Source organism: Hoplias malabaricus, chromosome 9 (genome assembly GCF_029633855.1).
Source record: "Hoplias malabaricus isolate fHopMal1 chromosome 9, fHopMal1.hap1, whole genome shotgun sequence".
NCBI lineage: Eukaryota > Metazoa > Chordata > Actinopteri > Characiformes > Erythrinidae > Hoplias > Hoplias malabaricus.
The window spans coordinates 3,954,148-3,976,563 of record NC_089808.1 but is presented as its reverse complement, the minus strand read 5'-3'; the positions used below and the strand labels follow the sequence as shown (position 1 = coordinate 3,976,563).

The following is a 22,416-nucleotide window of genomic DNA, read 5'->3' as shown; positions in this document are numbered from 1 at the left end:
ATTCTTCAGAAATAGTTCTTTTTTTTACATCTCCCACAAGTAACACACACAATAACACCACCTTAACAGATTATATAACTGTAACTGTACTTTAACCCCCTCGCAACCAGCTGCATTTAGGGAAATTTAATGAAACCAACAGACGACGTTTAAGAGCCATTCTCTTTGTCGACTACAATAGCTCTGTTTAGAACTCATTTTTTCAGAATTTTAAAACGTATAAATAACGTATCGTATAAAATCCCACGTGACTAACGATAAACAAACAAACACTTTTTATCTGTTTATTTTGATTTCAGGCGAGCTCAGAAAAATATAAAACTGAACAGGAAATATACATCTTTTCATTCATGTACAAGCACAACACACAACTACTATGGAGTTTGGCGCATGCGCAGCGGCGCCCCTGGTCTGCTGCAGGTGCTGATGCTGAGAAAAGAGCACAAGGCGCTCGAGCGCTTAAGTAATATTGATATAATTGCGTATATAAATATATAAATCTGAGGGTTTGACTCGGTGATCTGACAGATGTGAGGCTCTTCGGTGAGGCGGACACAGCGAGACTCGAGCTGAGTGTGTGTGTGTGTTCAGTCGGTGTCTTGAGGAGGAGAAGGGGGTGAAAGGGGGGAAAGGGGGAAAATCCAGTTCAAACTAGTTCAGTACAAAGCGATCGGAATGTGACCTTTATTCAAGTGGAGCACATTCAGGGGCGTTTTACAGACAGCGGCTCAGCGAGGACTCGACCACGAGAGGGTTGATAGTGTCATTACTGTGGATTACAGCTGTGTTTATATCGATAGAGGGGTGTTTATACGTAATAACGTTTGTCTGTAGGCTGCGTACAAAACCGCGCAATAGCGTATTAACCAGAATCCCCCGTAAAACACCCCAGGTTCTGTACTGAAGACAGTGGGGTGCAGAAGCTTAGTGACATTCTTCATCCATCATTTAATTGCTCCACAACTTTCATAAAAGTCAGAGCAGTTTTCGGTTTTATACACGATTCTCACTGCTGAGCGTGCATTTCAAAACACTACAAGAATTACATTCATTAATGGAGTACTGCACTGTAGAGTGTAGGGTGTAGTGTGTGGATTTGGACGCAGCTTTTAAGCGACAGGGTCATTTCTCTGGTTCTAGTTGATGGAGAACTATGAGCACCGTGTGGAGCATCTCTCACCAAACACCGTCTGAAGCAGACACAAGAGAAGGCGGGAAGCCCAAGAGGAGAGAGAGAGGGAGGGTTAGGGAACAAAAACCTCATCAGCAGCACTGCAGTGCAGCAAAAAAAAAAAAAAACTTCACACACACACGCCCCTCCCCAGCTGGGATGTTGGTCACCCGGCTCTTTTTAGTTAGTCATTTTCAAATGACTCATCTCAGAGAGAGTCGACTCTTTCGGGTCTTTGTTTTTGAGGGTTGCCAGTTTTCCACAATCACAAGTATTCAATATTGTGACCTAATCACGTTGGCGATAACAAGAGAAATTTGCTCATAAAAACAGCTTCTCGTTCATTATTTCTTTACATTATTGCAGTGTTATTGGTTACATTTTACTGTATTACACTTGGACTGCACCAGGGGGATGAACAAATATTTCGCTCAGGGCCAGAGTGCACTGTTTGTGGGAGGGCAGGAGGACAGTAAACCAATTAGGCAATGAACAAAGGCTTCTACACACTGATTTCTCCCACTTACAACACTTAAACAAACACACTTCTACATTATATGAAAAAAATGTGTCATGAGTCAACTCAAAGAGTCGACACAAAGAGCTGATAGTTTCACGAATGATGGATCAATACAGAACACGTTCACACCCAACGAACTGCAGTCAGCACGCTGGAGAGACCAGACCCATCTCAACACACGCGCGCGCGCGGCTACATGTGAAAGTCCAATGTGTGAGAACTAGCTTCACACATAAACCTTTGTAAATCCTTCATCGTTTCCACCTTAAACCTTCACCTGAGTTTCTTTCTTTCTCACGGTCTGTACATCTTTTCTCTCCCTCCCCATGTCTCAGTCTCTTTTCTTTCTCCTCAGTGTCTCCCTATCCCCGTCTCACTTTTTTCGCTCCGGGTATTTCTCCTTTGATCGCTCTCCTCCTATAGACGCCATGTGGCGGTCACGCTTGTCCAATCAGCGAGCAGCCCTAAGCCCCGCCCACAGCAGCGCGTGCGTGGCGGGGTATAAATATTGCAGAAAGTGCGCCGGCATCTCTCAGTCGTGACAAAGCTCAGGGTTGCAGTGCCACATTTCTCTTCTTTCTGTTTTTTTTTTCTTTTAAGTTATTCCCAAAAAAAAAAAAAAAAACCGACAGAAATCATTAGTTCGTTCTGTTTGTTTCAACCGCGTTTCTTTTTCTTTGGGGGTCACCCGTTTTTTCTTACACTCCGACATCCAGCCGGTTTGCATGCATTGTTCGTCTCCAAAAATGGTTTGCGAGACTAAAATCGTTGCGGACGATCGCGAGTCTATAGCGGGGCCCGAGCGGGAACCCCTGGCCTCGTCCCCTGCGCGCATGTGGCCACCGAGTCCCGGTAAAGGCGCGCGACGCGATCAGGTGTTCATCCGCGAGTTCGAGCGCGAGGACAACGCGCAGGTTCGCCGCATATTCTACGAAGGAATCATGGAGCGGATCCCCAACAGTGCGTTCAGAGGACTCCGCCAGCAGCCGCACACCCAGCTCCTGTACACGGTGCTCACAGGTACAGAGACCCCGGGGGGAGGGGGGGGGGGCTCTCCCTCGCTTTCTTCTCCTCCACCTGCACGCGGAGGAAAGATGCTCCTAGGGCATTATTATCACATACAATACTACTGTCTCGGTGCATGCATCGCCTTTAGAAAGAGCCTACATCCCACTCCCCAGAGCAGAGGAATGGACACAGACAGCACAGCTACATTCCTACAGCGGCGGGTGGCTGCGAAGCGTGCTGTGCGCATGCCCCCCGCGAAAGACGGCTGAGTAAACGAGTGAGGGAATGAATGAATGTGTTTAGTGAGCGAGCAATAGATGGGCACGAGCGAGTGAATGAATGAGGGATGAGTGCACGAGGGAGTGAGCAAATAGAAATGCACGAGGGAATGAAAGAATGCACTGAGTATGTGGTGAATGTATGAATCTGTTGGGGTCCAAAGTTGTGTTATGAACACGTTTGTTTCAGTCAAACCCTCCCTCCCAGGAGAAGACCTCCTACAAAAGTCATATGCAAACTGTTGGACACTTTTGGTCAAATGGAATGCTTTGTTTATATTTATAGAGTAATTCAACTCGACCTATCAGATACTGGAACAAAAAATATAATACATTCCCTAATGTTTGCACAGGCCACAGTTTATGAATTCTTATCCTGAACATATTCACCTCAGGTCAAAAGAAATCAATAAAACCCTGTAACCAGGAGTTCCCAGATGTTGCAGGGGCCTGTGAAGGGTAGAATGTAGAGTTAAAGGATGTTATGAGATAAAAACATACGTCCTTTCTTTGTGTGTTGTGTGTGGTATCTTTTTTTGGTCCTCAGCCCACAACAAACAAACAAACAAACAAAAAAGCACAGTCCTCCCCTCATTCGGACGCCTGGTGTGCCGTGGTGTTTGTACCTAGATGACATTTCAGACCGCCCCAGTCCATTCCAGGACATACATGGTGTATTCGGCTAAACCGGGCCCTGTAGTTTAAACTCCTGGTGTTCAATTCTTAAATCTGATAATCCTAGGTCTAACATTCAGCTCGTCTTTGGACTACACTTCTATAAATTCTACAGGGTAGTGATAAATGTACAAAAGGTAAAGCAATAGTTTTATATATAATACACACATTTCCTAGAAAAGACAGGTCAACTTTCCCTGAAATGTGTGTGTGTGTGTGTGTGTTGGATGGGTGGGTGGGGGTTGGTGGTAGTGTGCGGAAGAACCGCTGCTCAACAGCGCCAGTGTTGGTACAGCGGACAGGATCGGTATTACAGCACATGTGGCGCAGCTTGTCAGTGCGCTCTCAGGAGTGCCACCTTGTGGCTGTGTCTTCGTTTAACCCAACACCCTCCTCGACAGATCCCTCATTCAAACAGTCACAGCAATACTCCACTGATTGTTTACCACTTCCCATCTTTATGATGAGGATATCTTTTATAAAATGAACGCAGTTTTACTTTTGTAGTTGAAATGTCTGCTTGCCTGTTCTGACTTGTTGTGGCTCTTTCCTCTACCAAAAATCAAACCTTTGGTTCTCTTTTCTGACAGGTGACGTTTATTTTTCTTCCATTTCTCCATAGTAATGTGCTTTGTTATGACCAAGTCCATCACGCTGACATGCTGCACACCGCTCTTGCTAATGGGAGCTCGCTACTACTACAGCAGAAAAGTCATCCTCAACTACCTGGACTGCGCACTCCATACAGACATGGCTGATATTGAAGCGTACTACATGAAACCGACAGGTAAGGGGAACGTCAGTGTGGAGTTCTGGTTAGAAATGGAGAGCTGAGCTTTACGGCTGAGATCTTTTTAATTGAATCCTAAACCCTCTGTAGCAAAACATGATGTTTATGTGACTCAGCTAAAAGGCATCTTACCTCCCCACCTGGAGGACCCCTGTATTACAGTTTCACTCACAGGCTGCTGTATCATACCTAATCCGACAGGTTTTACTCAGCAGTGACGCGGCACTGCATCACTCTTAAAGGCTTCCCTTCAGCAGAGCGGCGTGGGTTAATTGGCTGAAGTTCTGACTTGATGCAGTGGACTCATTAAATATGCAGCAAGTCTGTGCTCAGCTTGGGCTTGGCTCACCAATCAGGGTCACGTGGGTCTATTGATCGCGGGAGGGGAAAAATCGCTGATACACACTTTGCTGCCGCATAGCACCAAGAATGACGGGACTCGTTTCTGCTGCTTGTGTGCGACGTGAGCCAATCAAACGCGTTATAGGCTTAGTTCTACTGCAGCATGCCTTATTGTTCTCTGGAGTCTTTTTAAACATATTATACACACAGTAAATTGTTTTAAACAAGGCGTGTAACAAAGCTTTGGGGGGTCACCCACCCTTTACATGATCCCCAATACATTCATATATAATAGAAAGATATACAACATCAAGCGAGAAATGGCAGTTTCATGCTAAAAGTGAGTGGTGGTAATGATTAGCATCAACTAAAACCAGAGAGAAACATACACAGTTGGATCAGCAACATCAAAAAGTCATAACCAACATACACGAAACCTCAAGTACCTTTTAAATGGTATGAAGCCACAGATAAACTATGTGCAACTTCCCTCCATTCACTTGAACCACTGAAGGATGAACCAGGGCAAGCAGGCCATTTGCAAAACACACCCACACACACATCTGTATCCGCCATCCTCAGGACCCAGCACAATGTACTCAATCAATAGTCTAATCTCCGACATCGTACGCGCTGTTTATGGACAAAGGAGGTAACCTCAGTGGCATTAAAGGCCAGGTGCCCCTGCGTTTATAACAAAAGCCTGTTGGATTGGCTTTAGCTTGGGGTGGATGTTGGGGAGGGGGGGTTGTTGTTTATGGACATTAGCAAGGTTTGTAAAAAGCCACAGCTTTTCTATCTCAGTCGGAGCCTGAATGGTTTAATAACTGAGCGATTTCAAATTCACAGCTCACACTTGATTCATCAATAGACTCCCTACAGTGAGTAACAGCAGTAAAGTCCATGATGCCTCTGATCTTAAGTACCCCAATAATCACATAGGTTTATACAGGAGCCAATAGAAATCTTATTTAAAAAAGCCTTAAAAATGACAATAATTTAAGTTCAACATCAGTTTCTCTAAATCTCCCTCCATTTCCTTTTTTTTAAATGACTGTTAATTTCGTTAATGTTTTACTCCTTTTTATAAACACTACATTCGCTTTGTGTGAATATTCCACGATCTAAAACTTACAACGCCACTTTATTGTATGAGGAAGACTGTCAACAGAAACGTAAACCAAGTACATTAGTGAGGCACGGGCTGTTGTCCTGGAAAATAGCATCTGATTGTTCTGGAATATCAGCTCAGTACAGGCTTCTTATTTTAGCTGAGAGAAAAAGAGAGCGAGAACATGAGAGTCAGGTCAGGAGATGGGGGAAGGTATAAAGCAGAGTCTCAGCACCCGTGTGTGTGTGTGTGTGTGTTAGTTATGCATATTGGTAGCATGCAGACAAAGGGGTATCCCTGGGGAAGCTCTCTCCCTCACTCTCAGTGTCTCTATGTTAATGTGGAGGTCTCCTTCACACTCCCTTTTTCCTGTGAGTTTCTTCAAGAGAAAGTGTGTGATCTGTCGAGCTCAGAGTGATGCCCCTTTAATGTTGCAGCTTCACTTTTTAATGGTTCACTTTGATTTCCCCACAGAGAGGTAGATACGTGTGTCGATGGGACAGTAGCATTAATGGCGTAGAAGCCTGTGGAGGTATAGTTTAAAAAAGGCACTGACGGTCGAATACAATACAGTGTGTACTACGGAAAGCAACAAGATACGATGCCATGTGTTACACAACCCTCTTCATAGTAAAAAAACTGTGATGAATGTACTAGTGGTTTCTTGCTTTAATAAAACTACAGCATGGTATAATACATCAACGTTCAATAAAGGATCTTAATTTATTATTAATGATACAGTAAAGAGCTCTTCCACCAGTCGATATAGGAGCTAACAATAGGCTTCATCTGCAGGCAACACAGTGGTCAAAGTCAATTCCCTTTGCAACATTATTTAATAAATCTACATACTCATATATAACTCTTTTGTGGATGTGGTTAAATGTATGCTTACAATGTACAGGGGTTGGACAATGAAAGTGAAACACCTGGTTTTAGACCACAGTAATGTATTAGTGTGGTGTAGGGCCTCCTTTTGCGGCCGATACAGCGTCAGTTGGTCTTGGGAATGACATACACAAGTCCTGCACAGTGGTCAGAGGGATTGTAAGCCATTCTTCTTGCAGGATAGTGGCCAGGTCTCTACGTGATGCTGGTGGAGGAAAACGTTTCCTGACTCGCTCCTCCACAACACCCCAAAGTGTCTCAATAATATTTAGATCTGGTGACTGTGCAGGCCATGGGAGATGTTCAACTTCACTTTCATGTTCATCAAACCAGTCTTTCACCAGTCTCGCTGTGTGTATTGGTGCATTGTCGTCCTGATACACGGCACCGCCTTCAGGACACAATGTTTGAACCATTGGATGCACATGGTCTTACTGGTGCAGTGTGCAGTTAATGAAGATTGTCCACCAGGCTGCTCCAATTTAGCCATGAAACCTCCCACACTACAACGACAGGTGTTTCACTTTCATTGTCCAACCCCTGTACACACATGCAGGTCAAGCTGAGTCATGAGGCAAGCACAAAGTCACTAAAGATCCCCAAAGTTGGGAGCAGCAACAATAGCCTAAATGCTAAATGCTAAAAGGCTAAATGGTCATTAGAGCCCACAGGGTTGAGTGTGTTACAGCGAATCTCAGGTTGTATGCGAAATATAAGTGCGCTGGCACACTTCTTTTAAAGCTGCTTTCACAAAGGGTCCTGGAAATGTAGCGCTGTGCATTTAAACAGTTATTTTCATTGTGATTCACTGCGCTTACGTTCGATGTGCTGAGCTTAACTTCACTGCAGGGGGAACGTGAGGTCAGATGAAGTTTAACGTCGTCAACTTTTGCACACTGCATTGCAGGTAAAACTGTCAATAGGAGAGAAGTAGACACGTCGTTTCATAGGTTCTCTGCAACATGGCTAACGTCATCAAAATGCTTTTCATTGTGGAAACAAAGATGTCTGACGTACAGTTAGCTTCCGTGTAAATATCTCTCTCTGTTGACCCTCCCTCACGCACGGCCCAGTCAGTGGAGCTCCAGTGTCACGGGTTTATGTTCCTCTAGGTATCACTGGCCTTATCTACATTGTGGTAACACACTATAATATAATTAACCCCCCACCCCTCCACTCATGGTGTCTTTTAAATGCACACTTAAAAACACACTGTGGGTGTGTTTCACTGGAACAGCACAGAAGGCATGTGTCTTTATGATGTGAAGGTTGTGACCTCTAGCTGGATTAGGCTCTTAATTATAAGAAAGTGGGCTAAAAGGCCTAAGGCTATAAACAACACACACACACACACACACACACCTGGGAAGAAGGGCTAGAACACTACAAGACACACACAAGCATTGGGTTGGTGTTATAGTAAAGATAATTTCCTATTATTTTGATCTACTGAATTATAATAATGTGTAATTGTAGTATGAAGCAATGTCATGCTCCAAGATAATTTCAGGAACAGCCAAATGGTTTAAATAACTTGTTATATTAATTGATGCATGCAGTAATATGTAAATCCACAGTTTTATCAGTGTTAGACTTGGTTGTCAATCAGGAAATGTCCAATTGTTTTTTTGTTTGTTTTAACCTTTGTAGTTCACCTCTATATAGCTCAGTACTATGATCCATTTCAATCATAGTCACAGTATCCAATGACCTGTTTGTACTTACACACACACACACACACACACACACACACACACAAAGACAGACACACATACAACATTAAAACTAATGTGTTCACCAAGACCTGCACTTCCACAGTGATTAATCCCCTCACCGTAATAGCACCGCAGTTAATGGAGCCATCTTTCTTTCTCTCTCTCTCTCTCTCTCTCTCTCTCTCTCTCTCTCACACACACACACACACACACACACACACACACACACACACAATATGTGATAGTGTCAGGTGCCACCATGCATGCGATGTGAATGAGTGCTTGATTCAACGGAGAGACAGACTATGATTTATGGACGCCTGATATCCCACAGTAGGAGAGCACTTGTGTGTGTTATTGCATGCAGAGAAGTCAACAAGAGATGCTAAAAGGTTTTGGAGGCATATTAAGGTGTATTTATTTTCCTCAACTAGTTTATAGTACAAATGCTTATGTTTAAGTGAAAACAAGCATTCAATCTTCCTTGCCTTTTCCGGTTTGGCCCGTAACCACAGCAACCCTGAGCTAGAAAAGTGGTTACAGACAATGAATTAATGGAAAAAAAAATTATATATATATATATATATTCAATGGGCGGCACGGTGGTGCAGCAGGTAGGTGTCGTAGTCACACAGATCCAGGGACCTGGAGGTTGTGGGTTCGATTCCAGCTCCGAGTGACTGTCTGTGAGGAGTGTGGTATGTTCTAACTGTGTCTGCGTGGGTTTCCTCCAGGTGACTGTCTGTGAGGAGTGTGGTGTGTTCACTCTGTGTCTGCGTGGGTTTCCTCTGGGTGACTGTCTGTGAGGAGTGTGGTGTGTTCTCCCTGTGTCTGCGTGGGTTTCCTCCGGGTGACTGTCTGTGAGGAGTGTGGTGTGTTCTCCCCGTGTGTGCGTGGGTTTCCTCCGGGTGACTGTCTGTGAGGAGTGTGGTGTGTTCTCCCTGTGTCTGCATGAGTTTCCTCCGGGTGACTGTCTGTGAGGTGTGGTGTGTTCTCCCTGTGTCTGCGTGGGTTTCCTCCGGGTGACTGTCTGTGAGGAGTGTGGTGTGTTCTCCCTGTGTCTGCGTGGGTTTCCTCTAGGTGACTGTCTGTCAGGAGTGTGGTGTGTTCACTCTGTGTCTGCGTGGGTTTCCTCCGGGTGACTGTCTGTGAGGAGTGTGGTGTGTTCTCCCTGTGTCTGCGTGGGTTTCCTCCGGGTGACTGTCTGTGAGGAGTGTGGTGTGTTCTCCCTGTGTCTGTGTGGGTTTCCTCCGGGTGACTGTCTGTGAGGTGTGTGGTGTGTTCTCCCTGTGTCTGCGTGGGTTTCCTCTGGGTGACTGTCTGTGAGGAGTGTGGTGTGTTCTCCCTGTGTCTGCGTGGGTTTCCTCTGGGTGACTGTCTGTCAGGAGTGTGGTGTGTTCTCTCTGTGTCTGCGTGGGTTTCCTCCGGGTGACTTTCTGTGAGGAGTGTGGTGTGTTCTCCCCGTGTGTGCGTGGGTTTCCTCTGGGTGACTGTTTGTGAGGAGTGTGGTGTGTTCTCCCTGTGTCTGTGTGGGTTTCCTCCGGGTGCTCCGGTTTCCTCCCACAGTCCAAAAACACATGTTGGTAGGTGGATTGGCGACTCAAAAGTATCCGTAGGTGTGAGTGTGTGTTGCCCTGTGAAGGACTGGTGCCCCCTCCAGGGTGTATTCCTACCTTGCACCCAATGATTCCAGGTAGACTCTGGACCCACTGCGACCCTGAACTGGATAAGGGTTACAGACAATGAATGAATGAAATATATATAATCCCTTTGTCTCATATGTAGTACATTTGGGCAAATTAATCCAGCATTTGGATAAGCCATATGCAGTTTGTAACTAAGAACATTTCTCATATAGAACTGCAGCGATTACCTCTTAATGCATTTCAAATTGAACTAACTTACAAACATTAAATCAAACATTAAAAAAAAAACAAGCTAAACTTATTTTACTTTTGAGTTTACTTAGAGTTTGTGCAAATTGACCATATGATCATATGCATGTAATTAAAAAAAAGTATGAGAGCTGAAATAAGTGAGAACTTGGCATACTCCTTGTCCATATGTGTGTGTGTGTGTAATGATGGACAGACAGTGTGAAAATGCTGACTTGTGGTGAACTGTGGTGAACATGACAGTGGTATACACCCAGCATGCTTTCTGTTCCCTAGGGCCACTCCCAGACTGCAGAGATGCAGCGTGTTGCAGTATGAGATGCATGACCCCCTACATATAATATACACATGCTAATGCATTCTCAATTCCAGGTCCTTGGTAATAAATGGAATCAGAAAGATGCTCATAAGTGTCTAGACTTAGCACATTATAGGCTCAGCTTTCTTTATGCAGTAGGCTTTGAACGATAGTTAATCATTTTAGAATGAACAGTGGAGATGGAGGGGTCGTAACATGAGAAATTATTAAGTCCCACTCTAACTACTGACCTAAAACAAGGCCAAAAAAGACCAGTTCAAATTAACTGTTTTGTCCACGCATGAATTACTGTGTAGAATTAATTAATCTATGGAGACGTACAGTATCAGTTTTGCTGTTAATACACAGTACATGGCTAAAGGTTTGCAACACCAACCCATCAAACCTTATTCTGTCATCAAAGGCACTCATCATTGGGAGCTGGTCTCTTTGTGGTCTCAGTAACAGCTTCTAAACGTTTGTCCTTCCTGTGTTTGACTGTATTCAGATTCATTCATGATGTAAAGTTGTGAAGAGGCCTAAATATGTTTCATTCATTCATTATCTGTAACCCTTATCCAGTTCAGGGTCGCGGTGGGTCCAGAGCCTACCTGGAATCATTGGGCGCAAGGCGGGAATACACCCTGGAGGGGGCGCCAGTCCTTCACAGGGCAACACAGACACACTCGCACCTATGGACACTTTTGAGTCACCAATCCAACTACCAACATGTGTTTTTGGACTGTGGGAGGAAACCGGAGCACCCGGAGGAAACCCACGCAGACACAGGGAGAACACACCACACTCCTCACATACAGTCACCCGGAGGAAACCCACACAGACAGAGAGAACACACCAACTCCTCACAGACAGTCACCCGGAAGAAACCCACGCCGACACAGGGAGAACACACCACACTCCTCACAGTCACCCGGAGGAAACCCACGCAGACACAGGTAGAACACACCACACTTCTCACAGTCACCCGGAGGAAACCCACGCAGACACAGGTAGAACACACCACACTTCTCACAGACAGTCACCCAGAGGAAACCCACGCAGACACAGGGAGAACACACCACACTTCTCACAGACAGTCACCCGGAGGAAACCCACGCAGACACAGGGAGAACACACCGCATTCCTCACAGACAGTCACCCGAAGCAGGTATCGAACCCACAACCTCCAGGCCCTTGGAGCTGTGTGACTGCGTCACTAACCTGCTGCGCCACCGGGCCGCCCCCTAAATAAGTTATGAATCACAAACGACATTTTGACTCATCCCTAAGAAACTGGGTGGAGCTCCATCACTCCAAAGAACACAGCTATGCTGCACTTGGCAGTGGGTGTGGGGACCTTAGGCTCATATGTGGTTGCTTGCTCCAGGTCATCTTATTTTATCTGCAGTAATTTTCCGTAGAGGTGATACAACTTCTGTTCCAAACTTGTGAAATGTGAAACTGCTGTGTACATTAAAGTAGCTGAATTGATAATTAGGTTTTCCCACTAATCTTTGGCCATATTAATTCCACAGCAGGACTACACCTGATTCCAAACCTTCAGCCTGTTTGTATCTGCATTCAGAATAAGACCAAAATTGTAGACATTTGTAGTGGAATGGTATCATTTGTTCCATAGGTATAGACCTGTTTTACATTTTTGGCCGATCAGTGTGGATAAAAGGAGCCTGTCATTTTCTCTACAGCGCACCATTTCCCATCAAACCACTATAAAGGACTTTTGTTTACATCTTAGTTATTGACCTGTGCAGACAGTTGGTGGAATTCCTCTTGAAAGCCTCTAGATCAGGGGTAGTCTGCTCCGGTCTTGGAGAGCTGGTAGCAAGCACAGTTTGACAAGATGATTCACCGTAGCTGTGTTTCAACAGGGGATTAACAAACTGCTCTGGACACCAATCCTTGAGGACTAGAGCTGAACACTCTTGGCTCACACCGATGATCCATTGAGAAATACTGTGTTTTCCCGCATCGATACTCATTCTCAATATAGAAATGAATCTCCACTCTCGTTCTGTTTGCTGTTCATCACACACGGCAGCTGAACTGGCATTCCAAATTAACACTCCACACACACGATTTTCCTGGCTCTGGTTCTGTCAAAACAGATGGTGGGGAGGGCTTCAAACCTAACACACACACACACACACACACAGGCATGGAGTCCCTCCTATATCAAAGAGGTGACAGGCGTGTTCAGTGCAGCCTCTCTGGTTTAATCTCCTGCCTCTCTCGACTCCTCTTGTGACTTTTATGACATTTATTTTTATTTTTTTACATTTTGCCAGTGAGTTTCCAATAGTCATGAGCGCATATAATTTTCAGAACCATGCGTTTAAGCCTTAATACTTTATTTTCTGTGCTTCATTCAAGTAAACAGACTCCCGGAAGACATTTGAGTTGCGCTGCACTTATTACAGGAAATAAAAACGTAGATTTACTTATTTTATTTCTAGGACCATTTTAATAATTGGCCTTTTTTATTACTCTGTTTTTATTGTTTTAAATTTTAGCAGGTAGTGTCGCAGTCACACAGCTCCAGGGGCCTGGAGGTTGTGGGTTCGATTCCCGCTCCGGGTGACTGACTGTGAGGAGTGTGGTGTGTTCTCCCTGTGTCTGCGTGGGTTTCCTCCGGGTGACTGTCTGTGAGGAGTGTGGTGTGTTCTCCCTGTGTCTGCATGGGTTTCCTCCGGGTGACTGTTTGTGAGGAGTGTGGTGTGTTCTCCCTGTGTCTGCGTGGGTTTCCTCCGGGTGACTGTTTGTGAGGAGTGTGTTGTGTTCTCCCTGTGTCTGCGTGGGTTTCCTCCGGGTGACTGTCTGTGAGGAGTGTGGTGTTTTCTCCCTGTGTCTGCGTGGGTTTCCTCCGGGTGACTGTGTGTGAGGAGCGTGGTGTTTTCTCCCTGTATCTGCGTGGGTTTCCTCCCACAGTCCGAAAACACATGTTGGTAGATGGATTGGCGACTCAAAAGTGTCCATAGATGTGAGTGTGTGTGTGTGTGTTGCCCTGTGAAGGACTGGCGCCCCCTCCAGGGTGTATTCCCGCCTTGTGCCCAATGATTCCAGGTAGGCTCTGGACCCACCACGACCCTGAACTGGATAAGGGTTACAGATAATGACTGACTGATGATGATGACTGTTTTAATTCTATTTTATACATTCTAATTGTTTTTATTTTCTTTGACTTTTAATTCTACTATAATCTTTCTGTATCGCACTGTAAAGCACTTTGAACTGTTATTGTGTACGAAAGGTGCTCTATAAATAAACTTGCCTTGCCTTGACAGTTCTCAAAGCAGTAGTAGCTGTTCTAATCGGAACTTAAAGTCAAGACCGATAGGGAATTATTACACGTTTTTATTATGCACCCTGATGCATTTCTAAGTGAAACAGAATTAGGTATATGTTAGTTTACTTCTTGACTGGTGCATGGTATTTAGTATCAATACAGTTGGTAAATGCTTAATACAACCAGGGAAACAGCTTTAAGCGTTTTGTAGTGTACTAACATTAGAACGGGGATGGAACTATTCTTTTAGTTACAAGCAATCAATGTAACAACATGAAACATGAAATAGACATTGTGCTGACTGTGCAGTTTCACATTTCACCAAATTTGTGCTTCAGTTTGTAGCTACATTCAAGGCAAGGCAAGTTTATTTATAGAGCACCTTTCATACAGAAGCAATTCAAAGTGCTTTACAGAAAAAGAAATTACATTAAAAGCCAGAGTAAAATCATAAATTCCAATAAGACAATTACATAAAAAGAGTAAAATGATTAAAATGATTAAAACAATTTAAAATGACAATAGATGAAAAGAAATAAAAGAAATAAAATGCCGTTACAGAAAAGTGCAGAATATTTTAAACTGAGCTGTAAGCCTGCTCAAACAAGAGAGTTTTAAGTCTTGATTTAAATGTGTCTAACGTTGGGGCACTTCTAATATTCTCAGACAGCTGGTTCCATTTAAAAGTGGCATAGTAGCTAAATGCTGCCTCTCCATGTTTAGTTTTGACCCGAGGCAGGACTAACTGACTAGTTCCTAAAGATCTGAGATCTCTGCTCGGCTCATATCTCTGTAGCAGATCTGATAAATACGCTGGTCCTACCCCATTGAGACATTTATAAACCAGTAATAACACCTTAAAGTCTATTCTATAACAGACTGGTATCCAGTGTAAGGATTTGAGGATGGGGGTGATATGATCTCTTCTTTTGCTCCGAGTGAGAACTCTGGCAGCTGCATTTTGAATCAGCCGAAGCTGTTTAATGGTCTTTTTTGGAAGTCCAGCTAAGAGACCATTACAGTAATCAATCCTGCTAGAAATAAAAGCATGGATAAGTTTCTCTAGGTCTGGTTCATGCTGACAGACCTTACTCCAGCTGAACAAGTTAAACACACCATGTATCACATGACTTCAGCAGGCGGAGCTGTAAGTGAGCTCTGCAGCATCATCAAAATACAAGTTGAGTTAAAGGTATCTTTTCTCTTTCATCGAACCACTCACCTCAAGCCCATTTTCAGGCAAAGCCTCAGCTTGTGCTATTTTTAAACGACCTCTGTTTCTCCGCTTCCATATCATTAATAATGCATCAAAAATACATAAAGCATATTTCTGAAGCAACAACCACCCGCCTGATCATTGAGCTCAGTGGCCAAGTGGAAATATGTGGAGTTCAGACCACAAGGAGTTATCAGCCTCAGGGTTCAAGGTAGAAACTCATACAGTGCTAAGAGGATATGCTGTCAGACAGGAACAGACACACTCCTAGAAGGTAGAATAAGCGAGTAGAGGACAGCCCCCAGGAGATCAGTTCTTTTTAGGGAAAAATCAAGCATGATGTCACATCGTTTTCAGGAGTGCCCTGACGTTTACAAGAGAACAACGGAGAGGGGTTTGATGTAGTGATTTCTGCAGAGACGTTTGAGCTGGGAACACATTAAAGAAATGCTCTTATGGTTCTTACACTGAAGCCACAACACTCCACAGTTCCTGTTAGCCTCTTTAAATAAACAACTGAAAGTGTTGTAAGGGTAATTAAATGTATCATATATAATACATTTTAAACAACATAGAGCCACTGTACAACACCAACAGGAACTCTTCAGTTGAGTAAATGTGTCATTTATCGATGGTATTTCTGCAGGTTCCTGCTTCTGGGTGGCAGTTCTTGAAGGACAGGTGGTGGGCATCGTAGCAGCACAGGGACGAGAAGAAGACAACACCGTGGAGCTGAGGCGCATGTCTGTGGACTCTCGTTTCCGAGGGAAGGGCATTGCAAAGGCGCTGGGGCGGCGGGTGCTGGAGTTCGCCATGCTCAACAACTACTCCGCGGTGGTTCTCGGAACAACAGCAGTCAAAATGGCCGCCCACAAGTTGTACGAGTCCCTTGGTTTCCAGAGGGTGGGCGAAAGCGAGGACTACACCCTGCCTGGAATGAGCCGCTCTGTTTTTGAGAGGGTCTTCTTCCAGATCCGTTACAGTCGGTACAGGCTGCAGCTCCACGAAGAGTGAGAGAATGCGCTTGAGCGAAAGCATGAACGAAAGAGTGAACGTGAGAATGCATGTGAGAGAGAGTATGAACGCCAACAACAACCCTCAAAATCACCCAACTCAAACCACTCCTTCTAAACCAACTTATTTATTAATTTTTAAAAGAAGAGGTCGTAAGTGCTTACCACTATTTCTGTTCATTTGTAAACTGCTAAGTTTTTGGTCACGCTGTTTTGTTTTTTATTATTCCTTTTTTTTTTTGTTTGACGTTTTTTTTTTTAGAAATTAACCAATATTTCTTACTTTCAGTCATTCTTTTCATGGTTTTCTTTGATCTACTGAAACCGTGATTCAACTCAATTTCGCAATTAGCGTTTTATAGATTGAATTCCGATTTTTCACCTAATAAGAGTAATTCCCATAACTACATCTATACACATCAAAACAAGGCCATAGGTCAGACTCTCTTTTGCATCCAGTGTAAGGGCTGATCTTAAAGCTAGCATGGAATTTTAACTCTTAAAGAAGAGGATAACTGCAGAGAGTGTAGCGAAAGGTGGATGGATACTATTCAGACTCAGTGCACTCTACAATGTCACACCACTCTTTTATACATACAGCAACACACAAGTTGAACTTTATAAATCTGAAAGCTGGACACTAGCAGTGTAGCAGCTAAATGATGTCTGGCTGAAGCACAGCAAGATTAATCTACGTCTTACGATTTGGACGAGTAAAGTTACGTAAAAGTAATTAAAATAAAAGCAATTTCTAGATAAATAAAATAATCGTTAATGTTAATACTGACTGAAGAAGCAGGATGATTCCAGGACTATATATATATATATATATATATATATATATATATATCACAAAATAAATCTCGTAACTTGCTTTACTGCTTTATTTTAAATACCAGGCCAGTTCTTCACACTATTTCTATGACACACAACAATTATACATAAAAAAAATTGGAAATAACTGATCTAAATTGAGTGTTTAATTTGCAGGCAGTGAAAATCAATTTGGCGCAAAATTCTAGTCAATTTCATTCCAGATCATTTTCATTTAAACATACCGCAAACAAATTATGCAAATATATCAGTTATATCCAGAAAGCTTTAAATTACTTTTATACAATGTTGTTCAATACGATCGATTAAAGTTTTTAGTATTAAAACTATTTTATGAGCCTAATATAATTCAGTTTTGTGCAATGTGTAAAACAAAAACGATGACAATATTAAAGAATTCGGACTGAGAGCTCGAGTAACTGCTTTGAAGATCTGAAGCAATATTACGATGATTACAACTGAGCGCAAATTTGAATTTACAAAATTGACAGCAGAAAGACACTAATGTACAAACCATAGTTTACACACATATTCATACAGTATGTAGATGTGAGATATTTGAATATTCATGTGTGACAGACAGACCTGATCTCTCGCCATCTTCATTCTCCTGTCAGAACCAGCAACTTGAGAGATACCAACCACAGCAAGCCTCATTTGTGACATATTCTTGTATAGAGTTAATAAAATAAATGTGATTTAAAAATAAGTAACCACTTAAAGAAACATGACCCTTACCAATTTTCCTTGACTTCAACCACATTCCCATCCATTAATCTGACTGCAACCCTGGGCCAGACCCCCCCTCCCCACCCCCACCCCTCTCTCCCCCCTAGACGACCCCTCAAACCCCCTTTAACCCCCACTACATCTCTGCATGCGCCACTGAGCCTTGTTGCGCTGCTTTTTCTCCATTTGAGCTTGTACTTTCCTTAAAACTCCCTCTGTGATGTCATGGTCGCAGTTCAGACACGTTTTCTATCCAATAAAAACTGATGTGCACAGATACAGATCAATAACTTATATGGGCTAGTTTACCCAGCCTGGAGTAAGCCTTTTCTTGAACTAGATTGAAATGCAGATAATGTTAAGGCTTAAGCTGGGTCTTGGAAACTAGCCTCAATGCTTAACAGTGACGTGATACCTACTGGCTTGCTGCTTCGATGACATCACAGCTGCCAAAAGTAGAATGCAAAAGCAATGCAAGTGTGTGGCATGCCTCTGTACCTGGTTTGTGCGTACGGTGCCTGCCCTGAAAAATTAAACTCCGTTTTAAAAATGTAGAACAAGCTTCTTTTATTTTTAGCAAAACATATAACAATGTGTGTCTTTGTTACAAGAAACTACTGTTTTGCATGAAACATGACTTTGAATGAAAAATGTTTACGAAAAACACAATCTATCAGAAATGAAGTCTTAACAGTGGATTTTTATTTTTCACGTTTTGCGTTTTATGTATTTAGAAAGACAAATGTTTACACCTTAAGATACCGGGGTGTCGAATATCCTGTTTACTGTAAGAAGCCTGAGAAAAGTATTAAACTGAATGCAGCGTTATTTTTTCAGGCAATAAAATCGAATGATTCCGAGAAGGTTAAGAGCTTCTCACTGTAAAAGAAAGGATGATCCACCATATTGTTCCAGTTGAAACGGAAAGCCTATGCAACTGGATTCGTTAAAACTAAACCAACCTGCTGAGATGTTACAACACGTCTTACCAAACATCTTGATCGTGGACTGTAACATCAAACTTAAACGTCATTGCCAAGACCATTTCCAAAAAAACAGATGTGAAAACAATCAGACGAGTTTTTTTTGTTTGTTTGTTTGTTTGTTTTTTTAATGAATGCTGCTCTGTAGCTGACAACTTGCTAACTCTAAAGGAGCTACGTGTCCAAAACCAAACAACTTTTTTGTTGTTTGTTGTGACTCATACAGAGGAATAAAAATTGCTAATGATTTTGTAACCAATACAAAACAGCAATTTCTCCCAAAATCACAGAAATTTCAACGTGAGATGTTTAGTTTGTTAAATTAACTCCTTCAGTAGTTGCCAAGGATTTATAAAATATTAAAATGAACATTGCATGTAGCTCCTTTTCCAGATTTTATGAAAACAACTTGTAAACTTTATGAATATCATTTGTAAACAAAACCTTGTGAAAAGCCTTACCTGAATCAATACCCCATAACTCGCTGTTAGGAAAAGTTTGAAAGAGTGTCCAGTGCATTCTAACAAAGAGCACACCCTACAGTTACAAACAGTATTGACTCATGCATGTTTGTAGAGACTCAGCAAAACCGAAACAGCACAAACACCAGTTTGTCTGTGAGTTAAGTCTTTTCTGTTCAGTGAATGCTAAGATTGTTGGCAGATGTGGATTCCTGAATGTAAAAGGCAGGCTGTAATGTACAAGCTCCTGGATGGAACCAGGCTGAACACAATGCTAAACGCACTTGAGCTTGTTTACTGTGAGTGCTGGTACAATGCTGTACTGAAACCGCCTTTACCTGTAGTCTAATTTATGCCAGCCATGTGAAAGCACATGTCAAAACTGCTTAAATATACTGCAGCATGGCTTATGTGGCCTTGGAAGGTGATATTTGAATCTGCACCACATGCAGAATGATAAAGTAATGTGCATTTTTAATGACCGTAAATAAGCTGCTAATCTGCAGGTTTATTGTGAATGCTATAATGATGAATGCTAATGAGCATCGCAGCTAAGAGGTGGTTCATGTGTTGGATTTTGAAAAGAAAAAAAAAACGTTTGGGATTTCCCATGTGTAATTTAGACTTGTTTAAATGCAGAGAAAATTCTGGAAGAATTGTTAATGAGCAGCTACATTTTCCCTTATTTTCAAAAATAACCAACAACATTTGAGTGTCTTTTGTATATAAGAATCCAGTGTTTATGAGAAGCTGGAAGATACTGCTAATGTGAGACATTCAGATGGACCTATGTACCCTGCATGAGAAGATGGCTGCTACAGGAATGTTCCACTTTTATAGAGGATAGGGGTGGAAAGAGGATTCACTGTGGGAAGAAAGCCTTGCCTCCTCAGATTTCCTCCCTCTGGGGGACTGGGATAAGCTAAAGGCGCTAAGGCGTGGATCCCCAGCCGCCCCCGTTTACTCATCTGCTTAGAAGCACTCTCTTGACCATGGCTGCAGGTGCCAAGAATGCAGAAGCACTTGTATCAAATCAATTGTAGTTTTATTTTTTACCAGTTTATTTTGAAGTGACATTAACTGTTTTTTTTTGTTTGCGAATAGAAAGTATGTACCATATGCAAATGTAGAATACATAATATTATAATGTATTACTGAGATTTGTTTTTTAATTCTTTGTTTTCAAGAAGGTTGAATTAGCCAAAGTTTTATTATTATTATTATTATTATTATATTTATTTTATTTTATTTTTTTTATATGGCTGCAGTTTATGGATGAAGTTTGTCTTTTGGTGTGTGCAAGCGTTAATACCAATTCTGTATTTAAAATACTCATTTGGAGATTGAACCCACGTGCCAATCTAATCTAGCAATAAATCAAACACATACAAAAAAAAGACAAACAGGAATATTAAAGTACAAATATAGAAAGTAAAAGGTAGAAATGCTGCATTCATGTCCTAACCCTCACGCTGTATTGTTGATGCTCTAACTGTTGGCCACTTTACCCCTGGCAGGTCAAGGCCTGTGGAGGCATGACTGTATTTCCTTTTCTTTTTCTTTTAAGTGACTTTGTTTTACTTGAAAATGACTTGGTTTACGATGACATACTATTGCATGTAATGCATTGTACAGTTTGGCAGCCAACAGAGAGGTGACCACTTGAGTTGATGGTTATGAGCAATGCTCCGTGCCCTCTGAAAGCTGTTCCACGTTCTGACCCCTATCTGGTCAGTCCCAAGAGGTTCTAACAAGTCTATTTCCGCATTGAACACTACAGACTATACCGAACATCGTAAGTAGGGATTATAAGCAACACATTAATTAAAATGCTGCAAGTGGCTCATGTTAATGAAGCTTTTATTATTTTTCTTAAGAATGAAAAAGAAACAAAGGAATTCATTTTTTTTAAAATGCCATTTTAATACATGTAAAGTTGTAAAGTGTATTTTACTGTAAATAGCATTTGGGGAAATTTTTATGATTGTTTTGTAACAAATTCTATGGGGAAATGCTAACTTATTTTAAGATGTTTACATGGCACACACTTAAAAAAAAAATAAAAATAAAAAAATCAATACATAGACACAATTCTAACTAACAGTTCATATATGAGGCAGTCGGGTCAAGAACAGCTTTCAGAGCAAAGGGCATCTCCTCAGTAATGAATACAGTGGGGGGCTTTTAGGTTTGGTGCAAACTGACAGTTAGCTCTTCTCTCCACACGTGTACTGAATGGAGCTACTAACAGTTCCCCGTTCCTGTGTTGGTCAGCGTTTATTGCTAAAATCCCACCTTAATCCTACTGTGCTGTTAATGGCAGGGTTTCAATCTTTTTGGTCCAGTCTCTGGCCGTCAGTTGCTATGGAAACAAGCCCACACAAAGCACAGCGTGGAAACGATATGTAACCACACAAGGGGGCTGGGTCATCTGGAACACGGGGACAGTTGTGTATGTGTTTGGGGGCTTTTGAATATGTTAAAAACATGATCTGGGGACGGCAGAACGTACGGCATGAGGACACGACAGGCCAGGCCCAGTTAAACCCGTGTGGCCGCCGAGATAACCTGGATATTTTCGGGGTCTGTTACATCTTTCTGATATGTTTCTTTTCTATTTGAACTGCTGTAGCTACTGATTTTCTGTTTTTCTTTTCTTTCTCTTGACCTGGTCCTCTTTTTTTGCTTAACAAATGGGAACATTGTAAAGTTGTAAAGAAGAGTTCCTGCATTATGAAAGAAATGGATGTACATAATGTATTAATTAAAAGGACAATTCATAAAGCTTGTACAGGCTTCTGTAGATCTTTTCTTTTGTGATTCGCCGTTTTAACAATATAATCATCACTGTGGGCGTGAAACCTTTAAAACGGTAACTTACTTTAGAATGGTAGTCAAATTTTGGATCGTTTCATTTGCTCCTTTCACTCCTTTCATTCCTTCAACACAAATCATAAGGAAGTAAAAAATTAATGATGAATGTTACAAAATGAAAACAGCAACAGAAATAGAGAATTGTCAGCAGAATTCATAAATATATTTTAGACTCTGGACATATTTGAAATAAACAGAAGAACGTTTAAGGGACTTGGGATAAACAATTTAATGATGTTTGTGTAAAAAAAACATTAATTCAATTACTGAACATATGTCACAGTGTGTTGAGTGAACTATTTCAAAACTTC

The 22,416-nt window shown here is 42.2% G+C and overlaps 1 protein-coding gene across 1 annotated transcript; it reads left to right on the top strand.

Annotated features, from left to right (window-relative positions):
• Positions 1-2,258: 2,258 nt before the first annotated feature.
• Positions 2,259-22,011, top strand: nat8l (N-acetyltransferase 8-like). Its single transcript, XM_066680367.1, has 3 exons — positions 2,259-2,711; positions 4,275-4,439; positions 15,858-22,011. Exons 1-3 carry the CDS (start codon positions 2,417-2,419, stop codon positions 16,223-16,225), a joined length of 828 nt encoding a protein of 275 aa, XP_066536464.1. The 5' UTR covers positions 2,259-2,416; the 3' UTR covers positions 16,226-22,011.
• The last annotated feature ends 405 nt before the right edge of the window (positions 22,012-22,416 follow it).

Coding starts and splice junctions, on each gene's coding strand:
- nat8l (XM_066680367.1), top strand. CDS start 2,417: ATGCATTGTTCGTCTCCAAAAATGGTTTGCGAGACTAAAATCGTTGCG. Junction 2,712..4,274: donor CCTGTACACGGTGCTCACAG/GTACAGAGACCC, acceptor ATTTCTCCATAG/TAATGTGCTTTGTTATGACC. Junction 4,440..15,857: donor GTACTACATGAAACCGACAG/GTAAGGGGAACG, acceptor GTATTTCTGCAG/GTTCCTGCTTCTGGGTGGCA.